The sequence below is a fragment of the Plectropomus leopardus genome, chromosome 7 (genome assembly GCF_008729295.1).
Source record: "Plectropomus leopardus isolate mb chromosome 7, YSFRI_Pleo_2.0, whole genome shotgun sequence".
Classification (NCBI taxonomy): domain Eukaryota; kingdom Metazoa; phylum Chordata; class Actinopteri; order Perciformes; family Serranidae; genus Plectropomus; species Plectropomus leopardus.
The window spans coordinates 23,742,115-23,762,001 of record NC_056469.1 but is presented as its reverse complement, the minus strand read 5'-3'; the positions used below and the strand labels follow the sequence as shown (position 1 = coordinate 23,762,001).

At 45.1% G+C, this 19,887-nt stretch overlaps 1 protein-coding gene across 2 annotated transcripts in view; it reads left to right on the top strand.

Moving 5' to 3' along the window:
• si:ch73-22o12.1 (nectin-2) overlaps positions 1-19,887 on the top strand; it is a 92,803-nt gene that overhangs the window by 35,370 nt on the left and 37,546 nt on the right. Inside the window, exons 2-7 of one of the 2 annotated variants that reach the window (XM_042489348.1) lie at positions 170-279; positions 1,146-1,395; positions 2,943-3,236; positions 3,375-3,492; positions 4,150-4,298; positions 13,324-18,332. In XM_042489348.1, the coding sequence (XP_042345282.1) occupies positions 170-279; positions 1,146-1,395; positions 2,943-3,236; positions 3,375-3,492; positions 4,150-4,298; positions 13,324-13,904 (1,502 nt within the window). In that variant the 3' untranslated portion in view covers positions 13,905-18,332. Of the gene's footprint in view, positions 1-169; positions 280-1,145; positions 1,396-2,942; positions 3,237-3,374; positions 3,493-4,149; positions 4,299-13,323; positions 18,333-19,887 lie in introns of those variants that run through there. The other variant, XM_042489349.1, reaches the window with a different exon arrangement.

Below are 19,887 nucleotides of genomic sequence, written 5' to 3'. Positions count from 1 at the left end.
CACTAATGCTGTCCTCTGTTCTACCAGACACTTCCACGCTGTCCTCATTTATCATCAGGAGCTTTTGTTCAGTGCTAAAACGATTCCTCTGCACCCTTTCCTTGTCTCCTCTCCTCATTTGGGAGGAAAGGAAACAACCATCATTAATGTTTGTCTCTGCTTCTTCCAGGAGCGTCGGGTCAGCGGGTGAAGGTGGAGCCAGAGGTGTTGTCGTATCCCGGCCAGACGGTCAACCTGCGCTGTGCCTTCACTGATGCTACTGGGATTCAGCTCACAATGGTCAGATACACACTGTCATGATACAGTGCATTTTTTTCTCCAGTTGGGATTTGATTACTTTCTTATACCACCCAGTCACATCACCTCCAAACTGGGTTTGTGTTATGAAATTCTAATAAAAATGTCTGTTTCATCCCAAAATTGCAGCTCATTGTGCTGACTTGACACAGCACAATTTGTCGAAATTGTCTGGGACTACAATTTGCTTTCACAATTGAAGTGAACACATTGGCCATTAAGCGAATACACAATGTAATATTTAACTAAACATATGGCTGTTTTCCCGGTAAAATAAAGGATTTGTCAATTATGTATCAACCTGATTCTGCAGGTGTGTGAAACTTAGTCGCACAGATGGATAAGAGCAATTCTACACAATCAAAATAAACATAAAATGATAATGCAGGTCCATGTGCCTTGTTTACCCACCCCATTAAACCTTAATCTAGCAAATCATAGCCCTCAGAAATAATCCTGAGGCTAGTAATAGGTTTTTTATCACATTTAGGCTTAATGTTTTATTACTCCAAACAAACAATACTAAGCTTCATTTTGCTTTAGGGGATTGAATATGGTAATAGAAACACTTCTTAGTCGCATCTCAATGAAGTGGGAAGTACACAACTCTGTTTGGTTCCGCTAAGAGCTGCAGTGAGAGAGAGTGAGCAAGTGCTGCTCCTGAAAAAGTCACATGCATATTCATACCTGCTCCACTTATTTGATTGTGATGCTGTGAACGCTGCCCCGTGGAGTTTACAGCAAGATGTGCTCTCCAGTGCTGCTTATCAATGGCATGATAAATGAGGCCGTTTTTCTCAGTCACTGTACACATCCTAACCTGACCCCTGTGCCTCCTCTACCACCAGGTCACGTGGATATATGAGCCAAAGGATGGAGAAAGGATCAATATTGCTGTGTTTCACCCCAACTTTGACCCCAACTACCCTGAATCACCTGTGAAAGGCAGAGTCAGCTTCGCACCCAGTCCTCCAAACCTGGCCAGTCCCTCCATCCAGATAAGTGATGTTAGGATGACCGATGAGGGGAAGTACATTTGCGAGTATGCTACTTACCCCAGTGGCAACGAGCAAGGCATCACATTCCTCGTAATGCTGGGTAAGGTCACTTACAAAATGTATTACGTGTTTATATAAAGATAGGCGAAATATTATAGGACACACAGTCACAGACAATAAAGATTACAAAAGTGTCAGATGGGTTGGACCATCATGTACAACTATATATCTCTAAATGCTACATTTATGGCTGAAATCACAACAGAAATAAAGAAGTTTGACGATTTTACTTATCTATGCAATTGAAATCTATTGCTAGTTGTCTACCTGGAAGTGTTTTTTGTTGTCAGCGCAATGCCACAGTGATTTGGTCTAGTTAACATCAGCAATAATAGCTCTACAAAAGCGGACCTTTAAGATAAACAGGAGCTTTGTTATAAATATTATTCACCATACTGGGTTATAATTTTTACTGCTCTGTCTGTCAAGGCCAGGATCCAAGCTGTTGGTACTCTTTCTGCCTCCCAAAAACTTGAAACATTGTTGAATGCTCCCTTTAAAATGTCTAATTCATTATGCTAGGAAAAGTACCATTTTTCAAGCCCAAATTGGCTCTTTGTCAAATTTATATTGCAAGAGAATTGGCCAACTGTCTAATACTACCTTTATCAATTAATTAGCTTCTCTCACCAATAACCATGGTGCTCGTCTCTCTACTAGAGCTTTGAGAGACGTGTGGAGTCAAGGTGCATTATAGCTGGTTTTTCTTAGAATTTGGATTTCATCCATCCATCTATAGGGAGTGTGCATACTTAACTTGCGTACTATATATAAAAATGCAAAGTACTCTCAGCCTGCCTCTCTTTGTCTGTTTCTCTCGCTCTCTCCCTCCCCCAAAGGTAGTATGCAGGTTAAAAGCATGTCCAGCTAGGCTTAATTGCTATTATAAGTGGTATTGTCAGATCAATTGTGTTCTTGTTAATGCAATGGAACCATTGGTCTAACCTTGGCCCGGCACCAGTGCCTCTGCTCCGCTCTCTTCTCTCTCCAACGCATCATTCCTCCCTGCCTCCCCTAAGGCACTATATTGATCTGGCTGCTTGTCATGCCCGCTGTCAGCTGCTGTCCTGCCTGCTCTGCTCTGATCCCACACTTGTATCATAGAGGGAAATTGAGGAGGTCTGAGGAGAGAGGGTAGGGGATGACAGAGATCATGTAGTGATTTAGAATTTGTGTATGGAAATGCAGTGGACCCGTGAGGGAAATTGTTTATCAATAGCAGATGATAGTGATAGAGAGGGGATGGATTAAAGAAATGGAGGGAGAGTGAAAGAAGATTTAGGGTTTGGGTGTGTTTGCACTGGTGCTCCTAAGTGTTTATCAATGTAGGCTCTAGAGATAAAAGACAGAGGAAAGAGAGCAAGAGAGGGCAAGTGGGGGGGCACAGGATGTTTGGAGATTTGGATTTGTTTTTGCCAGGCTGGTGACTCAAATTGTTTATCAATAATGGTGCACATTATCTTTTCCCTCAGCTGTCTTATTTCCATTTTATCTATTTCTACATCCTTTAATCTTCTCTCTGCCACTCTGTGTCTCTTCCTCTCCCCACCCTCCGCCCTTGCATCAATCTGTCCATCCATCCATCAGCTAAGCCCCAGAACTCGGCCTCCACAATAACAGTGGACGCAGGCACTAAGCCGGTCGTCGTGGCACGCTGCGTGTCTATGGATGGCCGCCCCGCTGCCCAGATCTCTTGGGTGACCACAGCCAATGGCAATGCAACGACGGTGTCTAAGCCCGGTGCTGACAACACTGTGACCGTGACCAGCGAGTATCGCATGGTTCCCACAGCGGCAGACAACGGGAAAGACATCAGCTGCATTGTGGCGCACAGGACCCAGACCAAAGCAGATAGCTTCCCCATGAAGCTGGTGGTACAGTGTAAGACACCACACACGCACAACACTTATTATCCCATAAATTCCTTTGCTGTTCAGCTTCTAGCATGAAACCTTGGAGTGATTAATTGATTGCCATTTTTCTCTCCTCTCTTCTGTCATTCACCTGTCCTTCCCTCAGACGCCCCTCAGGTGACGATATTGGGTTATGACAATAATTGGTACGTGGGACGTACAAATGTGGTGCTAACATGCCAGGCTACATCAAACCCTCTACCGCTGACCACCCTGTGGACGACGTGAGTATCCACACATCCATCATCTCTTTTGTCCTTTCGTCTCTTCCTCTCTTTCTCTTTTTCCCAGTGTCCCTCTCTTATCTCTCGTTCTGCAATTCCTTACCCTTCATACCCAGGTCCAGAGAGCTGCAATCAGCGCTTTTATTATTGCCACTACAGCCCTGTGCTCTGATTATGGAGATAGCCGTATAATTTCTCATAATGGACTCTGCGACTCGAGATTTAACCCTCGCATAATGAGAAGAGCAATATGAGTTTCTCCCTCCCTTTTTTTCCGTATTATCAGCTATTAACGTAACTGTGACAAAATTTGAGGGGAAAAAAAACTGAAAGTCTGGTACTTAAATATAGGAGAGATGAGTTTTCAGGCCTGGATCCAGCAATTTTTGATTTTCCTCTGTCCCCATCGTATTTTCCTCCACTGTGTGATAATGGATTGCCTTTTGAGGAAGGGGGAAACTGATTGGTTTTGCTCTGCCGATCAAGATTAGTAGAATATGATGACAGTGCACAATACAGCACGTTTCTGTAAATGTTGATTTGTCTCGATGCTCTCATTGTGCCCAAAGTCAAAGAAACCACGATCCTGTTCTCGTTTTCTCCTTTGGCCTTGTCCCTTTTCTTCTTCCTCATGCCGATATGCTCGTGTCCCCACAGGATGTCAGGAGAGAAGCCAGACACGGTGCAGATCAATGGCAACGAGCTGAAGGTGCTGAAGGTGGACGACGCTGTCAACACAACTTTTGTCTGTGAGGTGAAGAACCGTATCGGGGTCGGGAGGGACCAGGTCACAGTCTTTGTCAGAGGTGAGTTGAAGGAAACAAACAAGCACACACCCCAAAGTGTGAATACATAACGTGCAAAAGTGATCTTCGAGATGTAGATCAGATATCACTGAACAGACTTTAAACCTGCGTGGAGAACGTGTGAGAAAAACACACAGAAGTGTTCTTTTTGTGCACTTCCCTGTGATTTGATGAATTAGCTTTAGACTTACCCCCGTCATCACATTTGCTGCTCTAAGTGAGTTAAAAATAAAACAAACTGTAACTGAGGGCCCCGACACACCAAGACAACGGTCGGTTTTGTGCTGTTTCCTGCACTAGTCGGCTTCTTTGCGGCAAATTCAGCATGTTGAATTGGCGTCGGAGCCTGTTGGTGAGAGAAATCACCGACTGACTCTGGCGCTGAAGGCAGTTCAGCTCCGTGCACAAGAAGAGAAATGAAAGTGAGGAAAACAAGTACACAAGTCAAGAATGCATTTATATAATTTGTTCTTTCAACATTGAGTGAAGTTATTAAAGTGCTAACTGGCAGAGTCACATTTGGATCCTGCCTGTCGATCTTCTGGTTTCCCTTATTGAATGATGAAAATAAACTGCCCCTGTTCACTGATATGGAGGGTCATTTCCACTGCCATTGGCTGTAGCCTTTGCGGTATGTTCTAGTGCAACTTTTTGGCCGGGAAACAGATGACGTAAGGCAACATCTGGCTTTTGTCACCACTAATTCTTTGATGTCATTTTGGTGTGTCTGGGCCTTTAGAAAAGTTACAAATATCACAACCCACTGATTAATTGGGCGCAGTAAATGCGTCAGTGATGCAGTGAATATTTCAGAAGTGAAATGAAAAACACATTGGTGGCTCACCTGGGCCTCATTCATCATCCAAACTTTTCCCTGGCTTGTATATGAAAACATCTATATAATCTGAACTGATGAACTGGAACTGAGTGCACTTTAATCACACATGCAACACATTTCCTGGTGTGCTATGCTCTCATGTTTCCCCCAGGGACACATACCTTGTTCTGCCCCACATGTCACATGAACACACACACACTTTCTGTGCTGAGTACTGTCTTGGGTGTGTAGTTAGGGTTAGAGGGTCCAGCTGCTCTGTCCATGGTGTGTATGTATGCGTGGGACATTTTTTTTAGGGAGTGAATATGTATGTGCATTCGTTTGGGATCATTCTTTTAACTTTTTATTTCTGTCTGTCTCCGTGTTTTATTAAGAATGCATGTCACTTTTCTATGTCTCTTTGCATGCGCTTAATAACACTGATGTATCAAGGCTTCTGTGCCTCAGCGGTACCCAAGGTCTGTCTACCTGCTTTGTGCATCACAAGGCATTTACGAAGCGGTTTGTTCACAAGGTTTTTTGTGGTCGTTCACATTGTGAGTGGTGCACATGGACAAGATGATATTTTTCGCCTTTTCTCTAAAATGAGAGAGAGAGAGAGAGCTGTTTGCCTCCTTAAGTCATGATCACAAAAGAAACTTAGTAGCTTTTCAGCAGTACCCTTGGCCATCACTAATGACAGGAGAGACTAAAGCAAAGCAAATGAGCAGTGTTCATTAGACTCAGTGACTTGAAGATAAGGCTGCAATCACTACAAGTGATGAATTTGACTCGCAGTGACACTGTTGACTTTGAAAAGAAGTGGTATTTCAGCATTGCCTTGGGTTTAGCTGAGGATACACATACGCTGATCCACTTTCTGTCTATGTTTGCTGGCTCATATTTGTGATATGTGTGTATTCAGGTGTATGCATCTGTCTGTGTGCTGTGTAGCTTGTTGTACCGCCTCAGGTCTGTGAGTTTAACCATCCAGAACTGCACCCGTTATGATGGAAAACATTTCATCCCCCTCTGTTCCTCAGTAGTTTTAGCTGCACCCCTCAACAGGATTCACTCCTGCATTTCACCTCATACAAAATACATCCCCTCCACTCTTCTGCCTGCACTTAACCGGAAGTTATTTTCTGCTGACATAGGGGTAAACCTCGCCCGTAATGGGGAAAAAGTGCATTTCTCTGGCGACTTCAGTTTAAGAGCAACCCAGAAACTTCATGCCCTCATTTTCACTCCCTTTTTTTCTTGTCCTTTTGCTCAGTCTCTCTTCGTTTCATTCTTTTTTTCCAATCTTTCTCTCACACCCCCCATCTTTCTTCAAGTCCCTTGGCTCCTTATGGTGCCACAGCATGCGTCACCGCTCCTCTGGGGCCATTCTGTACCGCTGCACTGTAGCGTAACTGGCTTCTGTAGCACAAAGGATGTCACCATCTCCTGCTGTGTAGTACAAGCAATAAGCAAGGAAGATACAACGACGCAGGCAGCAGAGGGAGGAAGATGGAGGTTGCTGCTTTCAGACTAAAAAGCCAGGGAACGTGCACCGGGATAAATCAGTGCCAGCGTGCAGTCCTCACACTAAGAAAGTGAGGCACAAGGGATGGAGGGAGAGAGAGAGAGAGGATGCTGACGGCATTTAAAACTCCCATGGGAATCTTGTGCCACTGCATCCTATCTCCACAGCTATTGGCCTCCACTATCTCTCAGCATAGCGTGTGTGTCTGTCTGTCTCCAAGCCTCTCAGAGCGGATCAGTCACCCTTTGCTGCTTCAGCTCCTGGCTGCTTCCCTCCTCATTCCACCATCCCTTCTTGCTCTGTCCTTTATCCTACATTTTCGCTCCACTCCTATTCTTCATCCCACTTTTTTCCCTCTTCCTTTGCTTTTTCTTTCTGCATTCTCTTGTCTCCTCGTCCTATCTTCTCCCTCCTCCATCTCCTCTTGTTCTCTCGCCGACCACCTCCTTCCCACTCCTCTCTTACTCACCAGCAGAGGAGGAGGATCATATATGAGCCAAATTCACCAGCAGTTAAGAGGTGACTGAGGCGACCGGCAAGTGTCAGAGTGAAGAAGGGTTTGTAGAAGGCAGAGAGAAGTGTTCAGAGATTGCATTGGTTGGAGTGAAATGAGTGGATGATGGTGGAAACAGAGATAGAGAAAAGATGTGGAATGACTCCAGATGGGAGTGCGATGCAGACCTGTGGAGGCTAATGTGAACTCGTGTAGACAAACAGGGCTAAGAGGGGCCGACAGGCGTGAAATGGCCAGCACCTGCTACATAGCAGGTCCCCCACTGCTCTCTTCCCCACAGCTGCATGACACACACACACACATAAATCTACGCTCTTGTGTGTGTCTATGTGGGTGTTTGCCCATGTCCTCTGCCCTCAGTGCTGTCCTGTGTTCCCAGAGGCAGAGAGCAAGAGATGGATGTCCTTTCTTCTCCTTGCCTCTCCTCCTCTCATCTTCGATCCTGCTGCTTACTCACACACGCCAAAGTAGCCTACCCCTCCTCCTTTCTTTCGATTTATCTCCCCCTCACTATCTCTTTCGCTGCAGTTTGCTCTTTTCATTGCATCTCTCATCCTCTCAGTTAGCATATGCTCTCTCCTCATCCTCCTTATCTCTCTCAGGTTGTCTTTCAGCCTCCGCAAGTCTGCTGCTGATCTCCCTGCTCAGAGAAGAGACTCCTGCCCCCAGCATTCTCTCTCTCTCTCTCTCCTGCTCACACCCGTGCTATCTCCCTCTCTCTTTAAGCTTAACTCTTAAATACCAGTGGCTCTGTCTTAATCACAGCTTAGTAGTCTCCATCCCTCCATCCATCCCTCCATCCCAGTATCCTCTCGCGGGGGTTCTTGAGTGGCTAACCCAGATTCCCTCCATCTTCCATCTTGTTATTTTCTCCCTCCTCATTCGTTCCTTACCAGGGGTGACTGAGCTGAACCTCAAAAAGTTAAATGTCCCTGATTCAGTCCCCCACATGGTCCGAAAAGCTCTGCAGTTCAACAAAAAAAAAAAAAGATTTCCCCTTATTTCTCTCCCTTTTTAAGACTCATCTTAGAAGTCAGTTCAAGAACAAGAGGCTTGGACATTTTCCTCCTCTGGGTTTGGGCATGTGTGTGTCTGCCTGTATCTGTCTGTGTCTGTCAGTGTGTGTCTCCGGCCATGCGAAAACAACTAGAGAACAGGTCTGATGGAGCCAAGTCTCCCTCCAGCCTGCCACTGGCCCCCTGCCCACCCCTCATTAGCACACACACACACATGCGCACACACACACACACACACACACACACACACACACACACACACACACACACACAGCTCTGTTCAATAAGTTAACATGCTGACGGAGAATACTTATAAGCTATGCTCAGGGTGCAGCCCGGCCCAGCATCACACCACTGATGACCATGATAGTGTGCAAGTGTGTATGAGTGTGTCTGTGACCATGCGTGTTTTTGGGAGGCTGCAGTAGACGTTACTTCCGCTCCATCTCTCTTATTACTTGCGGTCACTTGGAGCTTACGGTCGTGCTGGACGTCACTTCATAAGAAGCATGCTGTTTTTTGGCTTCCACAGTATGTTGTGTGTGTTCGTTTCTGTGTGTGTGTGTGTGTGTGTGTGTGTGTGTGTGTGTGTGTGTGTTCAGGGACGGGGAGGGGTGGGGTACTGTAGTTTTGCATGTTTGTTTTTCTATTTTTTCCCCCCTTTGTTATCCACACAGCATGCATATTGCAGTTTTTCTGCTGTCTCATCCAACAGCATGTGTTTATAAGATGTCCTCTCCTCACCCACTGAAATAAATTCCACTGGTGCTTTGTTAGGAAGTGTCTGGGTCTGTAGTGGGCCTGTACTGGGAGCCTTGGGTGTCTCCTTTTACATCTATCTCTTGAATCTTTTAAGTGTTGTCTCCAGAAGGGTAGACTAAAAACATGAATAATCACTGACAAAAGGATTTACCAGCATAGACTTTGAGAGAGACACTTAAGAAGTGACTTGAGCGACACATTAAAAATAATTGGATGAGAGGAATTTAGGGAGAATTTGCATTTAAATTTCACTGTAATTCCCTTTGATGTGATGGCAGTGTGTGACAGCATCCGGCCCTGAGTTTGCACAGAGATTGTTGCCACGTTGCATGTGCCGGAGCACCACGGAGCACCACAGACCCCGAGGTGATAATGCATTTCTTGTGTTCCTGTTACAAGTGGACACTGAGGGCTAGCTCTCACTCTCATGTGTGCGAACAGGAATGTTTAGCACCGCTTCAGGGAGAATAGAAGGAGAGAGAGAGAGAGTGTGTATGCTTGGGGAGAATGGTGGGAGAAATTGAAATAAAGAACAAGGAAATTTAACCACATAGAACTATTAATTTTTTCCGAAAGCTTATGTTGAAAGTTAAGAGCAGAGGAGAGAAGTAACATGTGACAGAAATACAAACGTAAATTGGAGAGATGGCAGGGAAAATGGATTTAGAGGAGACGGAAAGAGTGCATGCAGGAGACAGCTTGTGAAGTGGTGGCAGAAATGAAGGAAAGGGGTAGTGGAGGAGAAGAGAGGCAGAAATAAAGTGGAAGAGAAGAGCGGAGCACAGGTGTAGACAGCAGTAGACTACCATTTCTCTCTCTTGACAAGAATCAGCGTTACAAGAGTAATTCTGTCAGCTCTCTGTACACTTAACAAGAGGGGCTGGCTTCTGATGGATTTCAAATGGGAATGACAATAAGAATCGGGTTGATTCGCTACTTTCAAATTTAGGCAGGGATTTCAACAGCAACGTCTACTAGTTTAATCCTCTGCAGAAGCTGGTGAAAGTGCAGAGAGTGGAGAGAGAAGCCAGAGCTAAAGACAGGATGTTCAGCTTAGCCAAGGGCTCTTGATCACTTTTAACCAGGGGCTACGACTTATTTTGTTTTATTGTGTAACTTGTGCGCTCAAACCTGAAGGAAGCTGAACACCTTTGAGAGTGATGGTTGATAAACAGACTTCAATAAAATGATGTTTCTGCAACAATGTGCCTTCTTTGGGGATTTAAAGTCACATGAAAGCATTTTGTTTATTGCTTCTGGGGCATCCAAAATTATCCTAACAGAATAAACAAGTATATTACATTTTTTTAAAAATGCATCCATACAGAATAGATCATAAGCTTCGAACTTGAATGCTTTGAACCATGTAAAAGTGGGATTAATTTACAGGCATCAATATTCACTTCTGCAAGGAGTAGGTTTACTCTGTACAGCTGTGAATGAGGCACATTGTTGCATAAACAGCTTGTGGATTAAAGCTGTATATCCATCATATTGAAGTGCTCCTTCTTCTTATATAAAAGTTGTTCTGCTTGTTATATTTCTTATTTCCTTGTCAAACAACATGCGTCATTTGGAGCATTTTTCTTCAAAGTGCTTCACAGTCCTGTGAATGCAAACAGCTCGGATTTGCCTGACCCTTAACTCCGGCATTGTTAGAGCCGTACTCCCTGCACACTGAGTTATAGATGATGACCACATGGGGGAAACGGTCACAGGGTCTGTGGGGAGTTGTCATACTCCAAGAAAGCACTTAGAGCCCTGAACTCGTGGCACCGAAAAAGCCTGTGCAAAGCAGTAACATTGTCATGGCTCTCCAAGAGGCTTTAGTGTTTAACTAAGCCTGGTATCAAAGCTCAATACTTTTTGGGTACTGACTGAAAACATCAACTTTAATACAAAAGCTGGCAGTGAATGTTTCTCAGATTCTTAGTGTGGTTTGTAGGGCCATAATACGTTAAAATTTAAATTTAAAATTTATGTTAAAATTTTACCCAAATTCCCTGTTTTCCATTTAAAATTTTCTGTGTTTTACTATTAAAGCACATTCTGAATCAGTCTTAAGAAAGAGTGTGGTGAATGAATAAAAATTCAACAGTCAGTTCAATGAATTTTAATTAAGTGGCACTATTTTTTGCAGTATTTTCAATTATTTAATAATTTTCCTCACAATTTAGTGGAATATCTTAATTTAGTAGGGACAAAAGGAACATATTTTATGCTTCCTGTGAAATCCAAAAAATATTTTTTCCATCTATGTATTAATACTGTGTAAACCACTTATTTTGAAAAGCAGACTTAGTAATGTGTGAATCTCAGTCTGTTTTAGTGCGTATACAGGTTAGAAAAGAGGGGCATCTCAACTTTAGCGGCAGCTGGTTTGACTGCTGTCATTCGCACCTCCGTGGTCAAACCAGCAGACGCAAGAGTTGGAGACAGACACAGGCAGAGCAGAGCGAAGCCTCTGCGACAGCTGTGACCCGGTGTTCCCTGGTATGGGTGGCCCTGCCAGTGTGAATGGAGGAGGTGAGCCCATAGAGCAGAGGATAGAAACAGTGTGCCTGTAATGAAACCAAAACTTAGTGGCATAGTTTTTTTCCTTTTTCAGCCTTTGAAAAAAATGCTTATAACAGTAGAGAAACTCACAGTGAATCTACCGTTTTTAAAAATTAGTTTGGGGGGCTTTTGCCTTATTTAATATGACAGGTTAAGCGCAAAAGGGAGAGAGAGAGTGGGGATGACATGCAGCAAAGGGCAGCAGGCTGGAGTCGAACCGACATCCACTGCGGCAAGGGATAATCCTTTGTGCATGGGGTGCCTGCTCTATCAGGTGAGGACGCCCTGGAATCTGCCAAAATGTAATATTATGTAGTTTGCATAACTTAAATATAACTTATATATTAAATATTTGATAAATGGAAGAAACGGTTCCTCTAGAGCGGTGTTTCCCAAACCACCGCAACACAGCTGAATCAAATGATCAGCTTGTTATCAAGCAGCTTCAGGAGTTCATAACCAGTTGATGATTTGAATCAGCTGCGTTGGAGCAAGGAGAGATCTAAAACATGCAGGACAAGTGGTACTCAAGGAGAGGTTTAGGAAATGCTGCTCTAGAAAAAAACATGTCTGTATTCCACAAAGTAAGGAATTAAAAGCAGTATTGTTTGGTGTTGAAACTTAGGTGTGTTATTGCCACGGTAAATCAAAACATTTCAAACAATCGCCAGCCTTAATGTTAACCTGTGGTTTCCTTCTCTGCAAAAGCAGTTGTATCTTTTTGCTGTTGAAATCCTTGCTTTGAAATATTGTACTAATATCACTGCATAGGGATGCCGAGGGAGTGGGAAGTGTGAGTTCAGTGAAGGAGCACTATATGGCTGACAAGTCATATGGGACGTCTTCACACACCTGATTTAGACACCACTAACTCTCCCTGGAGTTTTGATACACAAACAGAAACACTGTGTATTTGATGGTGGAGGCCTAGTTTTTCTTATATACCCTCCTCAGCCAGCTTGCACTCTAAGGAAGACTTTGTTTGATTTAAAATGAACTTAAAATGGCTTCTTTTCATGTGTGTGTAACATGGCAGTTGTGACTAAACCAATCGTACTTGAATAAAAATGGACACGCGAAAAAAAGACCGACATGCGCTCGAGCCATTGCCTTTTGGTTTTCAGAAGCGAAGGGGTGCCAAACTGTCCCCCTGCTCTATGCTCATGGCTTCCAGGAAGAGTTGTCATTCCGCTGTGTCACTTTGTCACTCACTCACTCCTCCTCCGCCTCCTCCTCTTCTTCATCTAATTTCCCAACCCTCCGCTCCTCCATCCATCATTATCCTCCTCCGCTGCATGGCCTCCACCTGTTCTGCCCCTGCACACGCCATTCCCTGCTCCCTCGGAAAATGTGCGCGTGTGTGTGTATGTGGCTTGCACTTTTTACCCCCTGCTGCTGCCTTGCCTTGTGATTTGTGGGGAGCCTTGGACGGACCCTGGCCGTTGAAGGGCAACACGGGGGGAAACGTGGCTGCGACGTTGTTGTGACGTGGCTGTGGGAATGGGGACAGGAGCAGCTCTGAGGGAGAGGAGGAAATGTCAGTGTAGGAAGAGGCTCAGCACTCACACACACACACAGACACACACTTTTGACTGTACTGACACCTCAGCACTCTTACACACTTGACTGAATACAGTACAGGCCACTGACATCATCCAACTCCTACCTTTCTCGTTTTTCCTTGACATTACCCTTTCTTCCTCCTTTTTTATGCTGTCTCTATTTTCCCTCCTGCCCTCTTTCCATGTTTCACGCTGTTCTTTTTTTTCCCTTTTTCTCAACCATATTCCTTTCTTCCTTTTTCTCCCTCCCTGCTTTCCTCCCCCCTACAGAGCCCTCAGTGAACCCATCCAATGTCGGCGTGGTGGCAGGAGCTGTGATTGGCTCCCTGCTGGCCCTCCTCTTGGTCGCCGCTCTCATCGCCGTGCTTGTCACCCGTAGCCGCAGGCAACAACAAGGTTACCGTGCCAATGGCGGCAGCGACATGAAGACACGTATATTTGGCGGCGGCAAGAAGGCCAGCAAGAACGGCACGGGCACAGGCAGCGGGGGCGTTGGAGGCGGTAACAACAACGGGCCTGTCTATGTTTACAATGAGAGCTCCTCCCATCAGGGCCTCGCCGAGAAAAACAACCACCACCAGCCGCTCACCATGGGTGGCCGGCCTGAAGTTGTCGCCACAACGCCCACCGCCCAAGACATCCTTCTGAGCAGTGAATTAGATGACGCAGAAAGGAGGAAGTTTGACGAGCTGGAGGAGGAGGAGAGGTATGACCACTTCAGCGGAGGAGCCCCCATCCTTCAGCTTCGCCCACCGCATGGCCAGGACGATATGATTGGAGATTACCTGGATGATGACATGGAGTCCCAGAAGGACGGCTCCGTCATCTCACGGACTGCTGTTTACGTATAGAGAAGGAGAAGAGGAAAGGAGGAGGAGATGAAAAATGGAGGGATGGAGGATTCCTCCCAAGGAATTTGTGGCTCTGGGGTCTTGTCCCTGTCTGATAGAGAAGAGAAAATGATACCACTTTTATTTTTGCAAATTGATTTTAAACATAGCCTATTATTAATCACAGTGCAACCCCAGAAATGGACTGAGGAGGGATATTTGAAAGGAGCATCGCTGTTATCTGGTCCCTACGAACTGAAAATCAAACAGAGAAAAGAAACAACCTGCCTCCCACTGCTTCTGCTCATGCTATCGCTATCACTGGGACCTTGACAAGGACTCTTGACAGACAGACTAAAAGAGAGAAACCATGTAGTGTGGGAGTGGGATAATGGAATCACGATACAAGCTTGGCTATAGAGGAGGCAACTCACTTGCATATTCACTCTTATCTTCACCAAAACAGTAGAAGTGGAAGAGGTTGTCAAGCAGTTACGTGTTGGCTGCTATTCTCAGTCCTCCTGTGGGAAACCTTTTGTTTTGGTAATATGACGCGCTGTGACAGCTGGTGGGTAGTTAGTAGCCGGTGATGGATTGGGAGGAAGACATTTTAAGAAACAGACAGTAGCCATCAGGTGATTTAGAGAAGATTCGTACGCTCGAGTCTACTGGCGAGCTTTCATTCTTCGCTCTCTCTGCCTTCCTCTCTAACTTCTCTGCAAACTTATCAGCGGCGCTTGAATCTACAAAATTTCAAAAGAACATTAAGACCTCGAGTGCTGCACAAACACAAAGGCAGCCGATCTGAGCAAAGTAAGTTTGCAGGAGAGTTTGAGCTAAGTTCTTAACAAGGTATTCACATGCAAACTTTTGTACTGTGCCTGGAGGTAAGGGACGGTAAACAAGAGACGAGGGAGTGAGGTGTAGCCGATCTGACAGGGTCAAGGGATAGAGAGAGGGATGCAGGAGAAGGAGAGAGGAGCACGTCTCTTCTTTTCTCTTCCTCCTCATCCGCGTCTCTTCAGAGCGCTCCTGACAGGCGGAGCTTGATTGGTAATGAGCCGTGAAGTCGCTCGCTTAGCCGGGACCAACAGATTGCCACCACTTATCGTTTATGACGTGGCGATTCCTCCCCCTCCCACCTCTATCTCTCTATCGCCTCTCTCTCCCTCTCTCTCTCTCTTCATCCCTCTCTCCCAGTGTTTATGGGGAGGTTATGATTTATCCGGTGGTGTTGAGGTCAGGGCCACAGAGAGCAGAGGAGTATTTTACTGCTCCTGATGTGTCAAACGCCCCACTTACTCTATTCCAGCCCGGCCTGCCCTGACATGCCAGGACTGACTAATCCACCTGGAGTTGCCATTTTCACTCCACTTCAGCACACGGACGCCTCCTCACACACTTTAGTAAATGGCCGGATGTAACAGAGCCCTACCCACAAAGTGCGACTGCATTAGGTTAGATAGATTTTCAATAAGATCATGTAATATTCCTTTCCATTAGCGGATATTGTTAAATGTAGTGAATTGATCGGGAGACACTAAAGGTTGCGTCTACAGCGAGGCTATGGGAGTCATATTGACTAACAGGCTACAAGCAGTGAAATGGCCCTTTATGATGCAGCTTCAGGGCTGATTGTCTCCTGACTGTTAATTTATCCTTCTAACGAGCCACCGGAGGCCAGCTCAGGCAAATATTGCTCCGTGGCTGCCGCATGCTGCTGTCTTTGAGGCTCAGCGTGCACATTTGCATGCGTCACTGTATCTATGTAGCCACTGGATGACTGTGATGGACAATCTTGGAGAGAAGTGCCACCGTAGCTCCTCTAATCATGCTTTACCCTGCCTTCTAATCTACTCCCCTTTGACCCACTGGGAATCTGGTGAGCGTAGCTCTCAGATGACTGTACTGCCCTCTTGCAAGGCCCGGCGAAGAACTGGGCTGCAGTTCGCTGCAGGTCATGAGGTCAAATGCAGGGTGACCCATAGCCAGGAGCAAGGATGGCTGCATTTCCTATCATAGTTGTTTTTAACCTTGAGCTATAGAGGTGAGAAACCCTCAGTGCAAGTGTCTGTGTAAGGAGAGGCCGTCCTTGTTTGCCATTGTGATGGCTGTTAACTTTCAGAGAGGCGGAGAGAGAGAACAGGAGAGGGACACAAGAGGCAGATGAGAAAAACAGAAACGGTGTTTGAGCACCGTCTAGCATTCTGTAAGCCAGCGTGTTCAATGGGATTATCGTCTAATGGCCTTAGCTTCTACATAAATGCAACTCCTGTCAACCTGGGGTACAGTGAATTTACTCAACACCGCTGATTTGACACAACCACTCAAAAAAAAAAAAAAAATGTATTACTTATTTTTGCACTTTTGTGTGTCACCGCTTCAAAGAGAAATATGAGTGTAATACTTGGTTTTCGGGGTCAAAATAAGGGACAAAACTGTTGTATGTACATTTTGGTGTGAGGTATCTGTGTACTATATATGTAAGCATCTTTATTTTTCTTGTGAAAATGTGGATATTTATGAAAATGTAAATATCAGATTGATGGAGCCAGTGTTGTGGAAGTAAAGAGGCGCACATGGTCGGCAAAGCCTGAAGTTCAAATGTCTCAGAGAGCATTCAGAATGTAATTTTTAATCTAATGAATACCTCGGTGGTTCGGGTGTTAAAACACACTGAACCGACTGAGGAGAGTTTACCTAAAGCCTAAGAGTTGATTTCTATTGGGAGGAAAAATTATATATGCTTATAATTTTTGTGTTTTGTTAGCATTGCCTGCATTTCCACACAATAAGCACACGGTGTTTCTTTGCACAACTGGCTTCTCCGTCTCCTTGACAGACATCCTGCGCAATGCAAAAATACCCACAATACTCATAATTTATCAGGTAGACCGTAACCGCACAAGCGACGGTCTGTGTTGAGTCAGCTTTGTGTGTGTGTCTGTGTGTGTGTGTGTAGTAGTAGTAGTAGTGTCAATGTGTGTGTTGTGATGCTTGGGGTGCCTTGAGACATCTCTCGCTGCTATTGGGGCTGTAACCTGAGTAGCCACCCTTTGTCACCACGGAAAACCGGCAAACTAAAGATATTATTGTGCATTTTGAAGGCACGCTCACTGGCACACGCTCACACACATACTGTACATACGCAGAATGCAGAGAAGCATTCGCCCACACACAAACACCCCTCAGTCACTCTCATTATGCTCACTCCCACAGCCAAACTGTGCAGAAGACACCTCATACCTGAAAACTCTGCCATCTCCTGACATAAGCCCACACAAATGCGCTCGCGTAGATGCACACAAACACTTCTTCTCTCTCCGCTTCTTGCTCAGTGGCTCTGTCAGGACATATACCGCGTCCTGTTACTGTGGAAAAAGCATGATGTGTCCCCTGCTCCACTGCTTTCCATCCCCCAAATAGTCCAACCCTGAATCAGCGACCACGTAGCCTAGAACACGTTCAGGGACACACACCTTTCACCCAGTGTCAGAAAAACAAGCTTTTTAGGAAACCATTTGTCCGTTCCGCTTTTGTTCTACACCGGGGAACTCAGCTTTCAAAAAAATGCCACTGACTGCGCTGACCTGCTCCCCCCTTCTCGGATCCCTCAGAATGCTTTTAGAGAGTCACAACTTCCTACACATCTCCAAAATGTTGTTTTTCGACTTTTTCTCACTTCAGCCACCTACACCTTCGCGACCGCCTTCACAGACACACACGTACACCACTGCCACCCACCCGAGCACCCAAGTAAGGCTTGTCAGACAAAATGCTTTTAGAGAAATCCGCATTCCTGGCCCAGGTCTAGCACAAGGTTAGGCAGTCAAAATACCCAATATTTTTCTTTTCTTTTTTTTTTTTCCCCAGAAAGTCACATTTTCTTTCAAACATTTGATGACTAATCAAAGCCTTAACATCTCCCATCTCGCTCACATAAAAGAAGAAAAAAAAAAGAGAGACAACCTCCCTGTGTATAAAGTATAAATATATAAATATGTAGCAGAGAAAAAGATATTACTAATTTATGGTGTCACGTTTGTGTATTTCTCAGTGACAGCAAGCATGAAGGATTTATTTTCTCCTATTACAGTTTTCCCTCGTTTCTGTTATTTTGCAGTGCTTTATAATTTATGTTTTCTGAGTGCTTTATTCTTGACTGCTGCGCTGTGATTGCTGCCAAAACTGGCAAATGTGCTTATTCTATACAAATGAACTGTACACACAACAAAACAGTCTTACCCCCCAAGATGTGCTTTTTATTATCGACTGCTCTGTGTAAACGTTTATTTCTTTTTGTATTTTTCTTTTTTAATTTCAGATTTATTTTGGTCTTTTTGAAGAGAAAAATAAGGATTAGAAGTGTTGTCACCATTTTGTCGTGTCTTTCTATATTTTTTTGTATTTGGTTGCTATTATTAAAGATTTCTTGATTTTTGAAACATTGCTGCGTGTGGTATCTGGTTCTCCTTTTCCTTTCCTCTGTCTCTTTAACACTTGCGGTGAGCTCTGATGACTGAGGAGCCAGATTGAATAGAAGAGCCAGTCATTGATTCTCACTGATTAGATTTATGGATTAATTGATTGGGGTATGAAGTGGCCTCTCTGTCTCTTGTCACCCATCCTTCACACACCAGACACACCCCAACCCTCATGCTTGTTTGTCTTTTTTTTTTTTTTCCACTCTCATTTCCTGGTGTGGTCGGTGTCTCGTTTCGGTTTTGATAAATCTGTGTGTGTGTCAACAGAGGTGCGATAACAGGCTTATGGGGAAAGTGAGCACAGGAATAGGAGAAGCCATTTTGTGGATTACAATTGTCCTGTACTCAAGCTCCACCTCCTCTCAGACTCTCTGATTCGTATATGTGTCCTGGTTGGCTGAAGTAAACTTGCTGCCTTGGTAACAGGTATGCAGGAGTCTGCTGTAGTTGTCTAAAGGGCACATTTTTCACCTGAGCATTCGGATTAGGGAGAGTGACGGTACAAAGAGCACACTCTTATTTCAAGGTGCATATATAATCATTATATTCGATGGAGCCCCAACACCTCTGAGGCGAAAACTGTACACACACTGAGTGAGAAAAAAGGATCGAGATGAGGAATGTGGTGCGGTAGCTTCAGTGGTTTTCCTGGAGGGAGGCAGTTTGTGTTTTCAGTTGGGGAATGTGCAGGCCAAGCTGAAACTCAGTGAATGGAGCGCCTCTCAAAGGCTGCATTGTTTGAACTCTGACTAAACCAAACTGGTTTGGTCAAATTTTAACAGAAGGGCACGTAGGGGGTTGTCCGTGTGTGTGTACAGGTCCATGTATGAACGTTCTGGCACGGGAGTGAATGTGTGTGTTCATGCGTGCATGTGCACCTGCCGTATTCGTTTTTTTACATACAAGTACCCCCTCTGTGTCCCCACCAAACGATACAATCAAGTTGTGCTGTGAACATCCTGCGACTGTGACAGTTGGTTTATGGTCGGTTATGGCCGCGTGTCCTCGATGTTTCTCTGGTGCTTTGATGCTGTCATGTATCTGCGTGTCATCCTGGCTCCTTGTCACAGTTAATTTTTGTTGCAGGCTTCTTCTGTCAATGCACAGCTATTTACTGTGAGTCCAGCCCACCATCTGGCCTCTCTAATTGCTTTGGATTTGAGGCTGGCGAGATAGAGAGCACTTACACACACTCGCCACACTTGCCACACACACACACACACACACACACACACACACACACACACACACACACACACACGCACACTCTGGCTCCTTTGGTTTTCTAGCTGAATGTAAAAGACTCGAGCACAGCAGAAAGGCTTTTAAGCTGCAGCTGGTAATGAAAGCCTGTGCAACACTTACATTTCGGTTTGTCACTGACGGAGGATGCACCTCCATGTGAAAGCAGTGACCCCGCAACGCAGAACCTGCCCTATTTGAGCTCCGAGCAAATAACCTGGATCTGAAGCCAAAGTGACAGCAGCTACGCCAAGCACTGCCGCCGTGTTCAACATTAG